We start from the raw sequence: 8,651 nt of genomic DNA, 5'->3' as shown, positions 1-8,651 counted from the left end.
TCACTCTTCGGCGTAAACGGTTTGCAGGAGTGTAAAGTAGGACCAGGATGCTTGCAGTATCTATTTCAAAAAAAAAAAAGATATGATAAAATTGATTAAACTTCCATTCATACTTCCGGTCACAAGCATGACTCTTTTACACTCACGCTGCTAAACGTTTGGATGCGGATTGGCCAAAACTTCCAGGCCACCAGTATCATCGGTCGCTGGCTACGGTGAATGATTTGCAGAATCGAGGTGCGAAACGGTCTGTCCTGTCCGTACCACAAGCAATGGTACGTTGCATCAGCCACGTCACCACTCTATGTTAAAGGGGAGGGAAAGGAATGTTTAGTAATGGAAGCATAACTGCCGGAACTGACCCCTTACCTACCGATTGCACAATGGCCTCTCCGTAAGCGCACAGCATCAGTAGCTCCATCAGAAAGGACAGCATAAAAAGAAGGAACTTTGCCAGCGTATACCCCTTGGCCGTCTGTGAGGGGAGCGGGAAAACGGTACAAAATGAAGTCAAACGTGCGTGATCGATGCGACCATTAACCTCGCGATCGCGATCAGACGTCAACGCCATAACGTGGCAATTGGCAAAGCAATTCGCGATTAGATAAGCCGTCGCCACGAGACGCGATGTGATGCGATGCACGTGCGAAGATAAAGTCAACGCAGGTTCGCGATCGTACCTTACCGTTATCATGAACGCCTGGATGCAAATGATGATGGAGCTGCCGAAGAAGTTGACAAACAGCGCCACGCTGAACACATTCTGCATAAAGTCGCTACAGCTGTTCAGAAGGGAGACGGTGAATGAGTTTCCTCTGTGTAATCGCACACGCATACGTACCCCATTAGATCCTGGTGCGTTTCGATGGCATCATGCAGTCGCTGGCGATTGGATAATGATTTTGGCTTCGTCGGCTTACCTTGCACCATCACCACCTGAGAAATGTTGTGCTTCAGGATGCGAAAGTGAAGACACAGATGGGCGGCCAGGATGCAGAACAAACAATCAAAGGCCTGGAAAAGATACGTCAGTCTACACGCCAATAATCCACTGCCAACCCTCAGCTGCTTACCATCTGGATAAGAACTGCCGAGAAAGTAATAATAAAGTACATCGGATAGACAAAGTAAAAGTACTTGGCACCAGCGTACGGATCGAACGGCCACCAAATGTTGAACGGAAGCAACCGTTGCGGTTCGCCCGTGTGATAGTAATGATACGTCATCTCCGCCAACGGTAGCAACGAAAAGGAGTTCCCCATCACAATGTTCACGATTGCCGCCACGGTAACAATTCTTATTGCGGGAATCATCGTCTCCTCACACAACCTTCGATGCTCATCCGTTACAATCTAGGGCAGGTGTAAGGATAAAGGAGCATTCTCGTTGCGAAACGAAGGGACACCGAAGCTACTTACCGCTTTGTTCCATTTAATACGAAACAGCTCGACATGCCCGGCGATCGTATTGCGCCGTACCGCCAGGACGACCATCTTCCACAGACAGATACTACAGTAGCCAACGCACGGTGCCTGAAATGTCACCTCCAGGAAGGACGATTCCTGCTGGAACAGTTGCCACAGGTAGATAATCTCACCGATGGTGGTATAGACGAGTATAACGAACCAAATAAGAAACACGCCGTTCTGTTTCAAGATTGCCAACAGGCCCGTTCGATAAAACTCCTCGCACGTCGGAATGCCCATCATGCGCCACATGACGTTCAAGTTACGCAACGTTCCGGCAAAGGTGAGCTCCTTCCGAGCGTTAGCCATTGTTGTCACTCGTTTGATGGTTCACACCTCCGCCCGGTTTGTCTTTTATAGAGCAAGCTTTCTACGCTGCGAAACGTCTTTGCAGCCTTCAATTCAAGGACTTGCGATGCAAACTACAGACGCAATTCGAGCCGTTCGGTGACTGCAACTACCCGGTGGGAATGGTCAGCGGACGGATGCAGTTGATGGCCACGATGTCATCAAACATTTAAGAGCAGTTAGGTACCACAACATTGAGAATTATTGATCATGCTGCGAGCCTCCTTATGAATGGTTTGCTAGCGCAATCAATCAGACATGACACTGTCTTGTTGATCGTCGTACAAATCGTACAAATCAAGAATATGTCATCCTTCATTCAATTTGAACAGTTCCTTCACTTCGCACAATTCATAGACCAAAATCCAGTTCCTGTAGACTTATACTGAGCTTTAATTGGGATTCAAACTCACTGAATATCGCTTCTAATTCATACATTTTTTGAGAATATACTCTGGGCTTGTTCTAATCGTAAAGACTAATCAAAAAGACGTGTGCCTTAAGCTCAGCTTTAACAGGAATGATTAATTCTAGAGATTCCCTCCACTCTCCACGGACACATCGACGACATCGATTCACCATCGACCCCTTACAAAGCATCCAATCGGTGCACTCGCTTGCAGATCACCTCGAATGGATGGTCGCCTATTAGCGCCTCCCTGTGAGGACGAGGCAAGAGCAAAAGGAGGAGGAGGGTATTGTTGGCCGTTGTTTGCATAACTGCTGATGACGCCATTAGAAGTAATTTATCGCTAATGTGCGGGAAGGCACGGCCAACGGCATGGCATGCCGCACGTAAGTGAAGTGTTGGCGCAATGGCGCTGTAATGCCATGCCGTCGCTCGTTTCGGTGGGCACGATCCGCGTTGCAATCCGCGTCGTACTTCAAATAGGTTCCCCATCGGTGTCGTCGACGACCACCTTCCCCCCGTTACACCGAAAAAGCACCAACACATTAATCATTTACGATTTGCGGAGAAGTCACTTGGGTTTGTCCGCTTGGCGGCCTTTTTTTTCGCGTGGGAATGACGACTGCAGCTTCTTGTGCTGCAGGTGAACCTTTGCCATCCAAGCAACACATTGGAGAATGTACTGCGCGTTCCAATCTCGCGGAATGAGGTTTTTGGGGTTTCGCACGTGCCTTTCTTTCGAGCGGGCGCGTTCCTAGATGCATCCTTGAACCGGAGGATAAGGCAATGAACGTGGATATGACGCGACCTGCACCGCGACCTGGACCGCGAGCTGGATTATTTATGAGAATAATTGCAACCTGTTCTCCCTGCGCTGGATACCAGCGAGTTCCGAGAATGCACTTCATCTTCATCACACCTCGCCCGTCTCGGTAAATTTCCTCATCTGCTGCTGCTGGACGCACTTGGACGCTTTGAACTAGATTTAGGATTTTCGGTTTCGGGTTTTCCACTTCACTTTTTGCGGTGCCACGAGGCATCAGGCCAGGTTGGTCAGGCATTTAAAGAAAACACAAAAAACGTAAAGTCCCCGAGTACATCTTGGAGATGAGTTTTCCGAGAATTTGGCACGGCACGAGCATCGTCGCGAGTGCCGGTCACGCTAACAAAACCGACGGACGGACGGTGATTTGTGAAACGCAACGTGTGCCGTGGGGCGCATAAATCATCCACAAAGCAAGGCTAGTGGCCACCATGCCATCCTCGAGGGTCTACTCCCTAAACAGAAACAGAATCTATCTTTCGCACTGCCACCACGGCGGGGTCGCACACCAACTGGGGACGACTGGTGGTGTCATAATTTCAAATCGAAATCATTCCGATGCTGTTGTGACCAAGCAAATTCGCATGAAAACTCTATCCAGCAGTTTTTGGGAGGACGAACAACTCCATGAACCCCGGATAATAAATACGGATCCAGATTGGCCTAATTTCACACGAAACTCTCTAGATACAATGCGGCTCATACCATCGCTCTATCTCGCAACACGTGGCGAGGAGTGTTCTGTTTTTTTTTTTTTTTACCAAAATGTCGCAAGCGGTGCGTTATGGTTTATGATCGACAAATTGCGTCCTTGATATGCGCGACGGGATCTTATCGGTCCATACGGTCGTCTGTGACGCAGTTGGTGAAATCGATCCGGTGCATTTAAATATAGACACACCACTGGTGATGGTGATTCGTTTCGCGATATCGTGCCAACCGGTGGCATATTTACAATGGATTGCCTAATACAAATATGGTCGTGACAGGTTTTTTTGGGCGGAGTAGAAAATCTATATTCATCATTTCCGGTTAACCACGTGGGGAAATTCTCGAAATAACATGTCTGATTTTTTATTAAATGCGATAAGCGAAAGGACACACCTCAACAACAAAGTTTTCTCAGTTCTTTACAGACAAACCTTTTTTTTAAAATACTAAAGCGCAACATACTTTATTTAAGTAAATTCTATTACTGTAATTCTAGAACTCGTCATAAAATCCGTTGCTTCCCCCGTGCCTTTCAGCTTCAAATGCGCCTCAACAAGTACACTACTGGGGACCGCTTGGTAGTAACCATGGCAACGGACTACGTAAACATATCCCGCTCATCCGACCGGGCACACTGAGGACCATGGATGGCAGCATGGCAACTGTCAAAACATCTAGTCCAAGGATTCGCGAACCAGAATAGAGAAGATCCTGGCCCCAACCCGTACGCCATGTCCCTGTTCAAGGTGCGCAATTGGTGGAAAACTCAGTGTCCGACGGTGGAACCGTCATACGATTCCTTCTCGCTACACTGTGCTCGACTCTGCCTAGAAGAGGGCGAAAAGGACAGTATCGTGGTTGGATGCCACTCCGGGCAGCTGTGTATCTATCAACCTTCAGGCCAACGGAACGAGTTACCCGATCTGGATGCAGAAACCGAAGGGCACCCGGCCAACCAGCGGCTTCAGGGCGATGCATTCGAGAATCATTTTCAACCCTCGGACGTCCTGCTCGAGGTGATGCTACCGCTGCCCGTAATCGGTGTTTCAAGTGGCAAATTCACGACGTAGGTAGCCGAGAATTACAGGGTACCGGGCCCTCCACAAGGTGTCAGCTGATTGATATCGTTCTCTCCCGAACAGTGCAAGCAGAAACGATCCCCGGCAGCAGCTGGCCGTACTGCATCCGATGCGATTGTGCATCTTCCAGATTGTGACCGTGGAAGGAATCGCAGAGCACGGAGACTATACGAAGCTTGTTCCGCTGTACGATCATGCGCTCGCCAAACCTGCCTTCTCCTTTTGCCAAGGTCCTTTTGGGGGCGTGAAAGGGCGCGAGTTCCTGTGCGTCCAGCATCTGGATAGCTCGCTGCGGTTCTTCGAGCAGGATGGTATCAGCTACGAAAGGATGCTGGCCACGGATCGCCATCTGCCCTCACCGGTGCGGTACGTGGTGCGGACCGATTGCTTCGTTACGGTGGCACCGAGCTGGGTGCTCGAGTGTTATCGCTACCAGGATATTGCCGAGGCACAGGAAGCGTTGCGACGCCATGATCCAATCTGGTCACTGTGCGTCGGTGAGTACGCACTCGATCTTAGCGTCCATCAGATCTCCAGGTACGGCCCGGGATGCGGTTCCCCATTCGATCGCGAGTCCTTAATGTCTGCTCCTACGTTTCCAGCACGGAATCGGTCATAGTGGTGCTGGGGGAGAACAATCTGCTGTGCGTGTCCGACACCGGGAAGGTGCGGTTCATCAAGAAGCTCGACTACTCACCGATCTGCTTCCACGCGTTCGTCGTCGGCTGGTACTGGGGTACTGTAGTTCAGGGATCCTGCCTTTCAACAGAGATACTCAGATCTCTGTTGATGTTTTTTTTCTTTTCCTCCCCAGAACCCGGTGCCCGGTTACTGTTGACCGTCGTATCGGAAAGTGGATCGCTGTTGATCTACGAAAACGATCAAATCGTTTGGTCCGCTCAGCTTCCGGAAATTCCGGTGGCACTCGGTCGTGCCAACGTTAGCGGACTGCCCGGAGCACTGGTGACGCTCGATCAGACGGGCTCCCTTACGATCGGTTATCTCGGTTCCGAGCCGGAGCTATTCAAGGTGCCTGCCCTTAACCTGGTCCCACTGGAACTGGACCGCTGCCAGCGGGAACTGTTGGCGCTAGAGCGTGAGATACGGGCCGGGGTCGATCCAAGCGATGCCAGCATCGCCAACGCAGCTACCGAACGCGATGTCACACTGGAGCTTGCAATCGACAGCTGTATCCCTTGCACACATCCCACCAACATCTCCACCAGCGGTGCTCCACTGGAAATGTGCCGGTTGAGTGTTACGGTTCGCGTTTCGCTCAATCTCGAAATGCTGCAACTGACCGTGGCCCTCGATCCATCGGTTCGCTGCACCAAGGAATCATTTCTCTTTCGCGACGTTCTCGCAAATAGTACGGAGCTGTTCGAGGTTTGGTTGTACCCGTATGAAGCGGCCACACCTGCCTCGCTGGCCGTAACCGTATCCTGCTCCTATACCAACAAGCAGAGCATCACGCGAGTCCTGCAACGCACCGTATCGCTGCCACTGCAGCTCTTCGTCAAGGCGTGCCCTGCTTCGAAGGAAGCCAACCATAAGATCACTCTGACGGCTTCGAGCAGTGCTTTGGCGGCCGTCGGTACCGGATTGAATCCTTTGTTTCCGGAGTTTTGCAATCCAGAAGGGGGCAGCCAGACGGCCCTAGGACTGCAATCGCTGGTCGATGGGCGTCGTGTGACGATCGTGGCGGCCAAAAACACGAACCGATTCCGGATACAATCCGATGAGCTGGCCCTTCTGCCGCTCGTGCTCGAGTGTCTGCTGAAGCGGCTCAATCCGGAGCCAGGTAGAACACCGAAGGGTCGACCACCGATCACCGTCAACATCGTGCCACCGGTGAGCGAACTGGCCAACCATTTCCGTATTCATCATGATCTTAGGAGAGAATTGAAGCATCTTGAGGTAAGTGAAGAGCCATCGCGCAGCCATTTGTAACTGAAGATTGTATCTTGCAGACTGAGCTGGAGATTGCCACTGGCCAGATGCGGCTGTTTGAGAGACGATTCGTCGTTAAGCTGCAAGATCGTTCGTTGCGCGCTCTGGACGGTGTGCTGCTGTTACTCAAGCGAAACCATTCCCATGTGGCCAAGCTCTGCCAGATGCTGAAGACCATGCGTCAAGCCGTAAAGCTGTAAGGCGGACCCGCATCACGCGTGATGCGTGGTTTTTTGGTATGCCTTACTAACTGCGATTCCTTTCGCTACAGTTCCCAGATACACCTCGGTGCCGTGTTGCATCTGTTCAGTCTGTGCTACTGCCACTCGGCACTCGGAACATCCGGAGGCACAAAGTATCTGGAGTGCCTCCGGGGGTTACTGTCCAGCACGGTGATCGATAGTACGGAGCAGAGCTACGAACAGATGCTGTTACCGGTGGTGCGGTTTCTCGAGCAAACTGGACCCCTACGGAATGTGCTGGACGGAACGGAAGGATCAGAACCTACCTTCGACGAACCCTACCTGCTCGATACCGGAACGGTGGATGAAAACACTCGTGCCGCCCAGCATCATCAGCTGTTCGAGAAGTACTTACACCGTATGCTGGACCGTGTTAACGGCCAGTTGGCGACCGCATCGAAAGCAACCCTCGGTAGCAGCTCCGGCAGTGGTCGGAACAGTGTGGACTTTGAGGATCAACCACTACCGGAAGCAGCCAACGAGGATGATGATGAAGAGGAAGCGGAGCGGAGCGAACAGGAAGGAACGCAAAGCGATCACGGTGCTGCTGACGGTGCCGGCAATCCCCTGATGGCTAGTGAATGGGTCAATTACGAGAAACTGTCGGATCTGCCCTCATAGTGACACACGATCACGCCAACACGAAAAGACTACTCACGCGCTTGTGAGGTTTTCATTTCATTTCCTTTATTTTTCTTCGATCGTAACTTCACCTATTGTCCACACTCAGGACTCGGGACACCGTATCAAGTGAATTCTTCGCGCAATGACTTCGGCCACGGCAGATACCCTCCCTTCCCCTTTTATCGCGTATTTCCTTAGCTGTTCTCTTACATTCTAGTAATACTACGAAGGATCCATACGTCTGCCTTGTCCACCGTCGTCGCATGCACTATACTGTGCACAATGCGCTTTATCTTCACGATAAGCACAAGGATCGTTATACTGCCTGCGCAGCAGCGGAGTGACACGAAACGGAGAGCTTGCAAAGTTGCAAAATCAAAAAGGAGAGTTTCCCATGCCAAACACAACAGCAAACGATATCTAGGGGAGTGTCCGCCATGATATCAGAGAACGCATAATTTGTGGACAGAATCGAATAACGAATGAAGCAGAGAATGAATGGCCGTCAGTCAGTGTGTGGTTGTTTATAAATTAAAAATTGAACAGCTCGTTGCTGCCTAAAGTTCAATCAACACGACAAGATTGTCCTGATCTAAACGATCGCGAAAGGAAGTGAGCGTCTGTGAGGCGTACTGATCTTTACCATCCACTATCTCTCTCTCTTTTGTGCTTGTTTTTATATCTAAAAGACTATTTGCGATGGGAATGGCTAATGATTAACATGGGAAATGCACTACACGATCGCCTTCAGATCGATTCTACCATTTACCACCGTATTCACCTAATTCCTGCTTCGTGTTGAGAGAGTTAGAGATAGAGAGAAGGAGAAGGAATAATAAAGGGCGCGTCATAAGAGTTTCTGTGATCGATTTTGGGTTTTTTTTTTCTTTCTGTTGCATCGATTGCACCACACCTTCGGCACAGAATGTTTCTTTGAATTTTCCTATATTTTCTCTCTGATAAACCCACACACATGAACAACACATACACACACACATG

General features: G+C 50.3%; 3 protein-coding genes across 4 annotated transcripts in view; 1 reads left to right on the top strand and 2 right to left on the bottom strand.

The window, feature by feature from the left end:
* Window positions 1–1,775, bottom strand: LOC126576731 (odorant receptor 4-like). Its single transcript, XM_050238036.1, has 7 exons — window positions 1,419–1,775; window positions 1,074–1,352; window positions 842–1,014; window positions 686–782; window positions 374–475; window positions 147–302; window positions 1–60 (listed from the first exon to the last, which is right to left on the bottom strand). The coding sequence occupies exons 1-7, from the start codon at window positions 1,773–1,775 to the stop codon at window positions 1–3; spliced, it is 1,224 nt and encodes a 407-aa protein (XP_050093993.1).
* A 2,713-nt stretch (window positions 1,776–4,488) lies between these two features.
* On the top strand, window positions 4,489–7,649 carry LOC126576730 (protein PTHB1). Its single transcript, XM_050238035.1, has 6 exons — window positions 4,489–4,823; window positions 4,900–5,373; window positions 5,439–5,572; window positions 5,651–6,753; window positions 6,807–6,982; window positions 7,058–7,649. The coding sequence occupies exons 1-6, from the start codon at window positions 4,489–4,491 to the stop codon at window positions 7,647–7,649; spliced, it is 2,814 nt and encodes a 937-aa protein (XP_050093992.1).
* A 931-nt stretch (window positions 7,650–8,580) lies between these two features.
* LOC126578637 (helicase domino) overlaps window positions 8,581–8,651 on the bottom strand; it is a 21,663-nt gene continuing 21,592 nt past the window's right edge. For both annotated transcript variants that reach the window (XM_050241415.1, XM_050241416.1), the window contains one exon: window positions 8,581–8,651. This exon is cut by the window's right edge and continues 951 nt beyond it. The gene's annotated coding sequence lies outside the window, so the exon portion shown is untranslated.

This window comes from Anopheles aquasalis, chromosome 3 (assembly GCF_943734665.1).
Source record: "Anopheles aquasalis chromosome 3, idAnoAquaMG_Q_19, whole genome shotgun sequence".
NCBI lineage: Eukaryota > Metazoa > Arthropoda > Insecta > Diptera > Culicidae > Anopheles > Anopheles aquasalis.
This window is presented reverse-complemented; position numbering and strand designations above follow the sequence as displayed.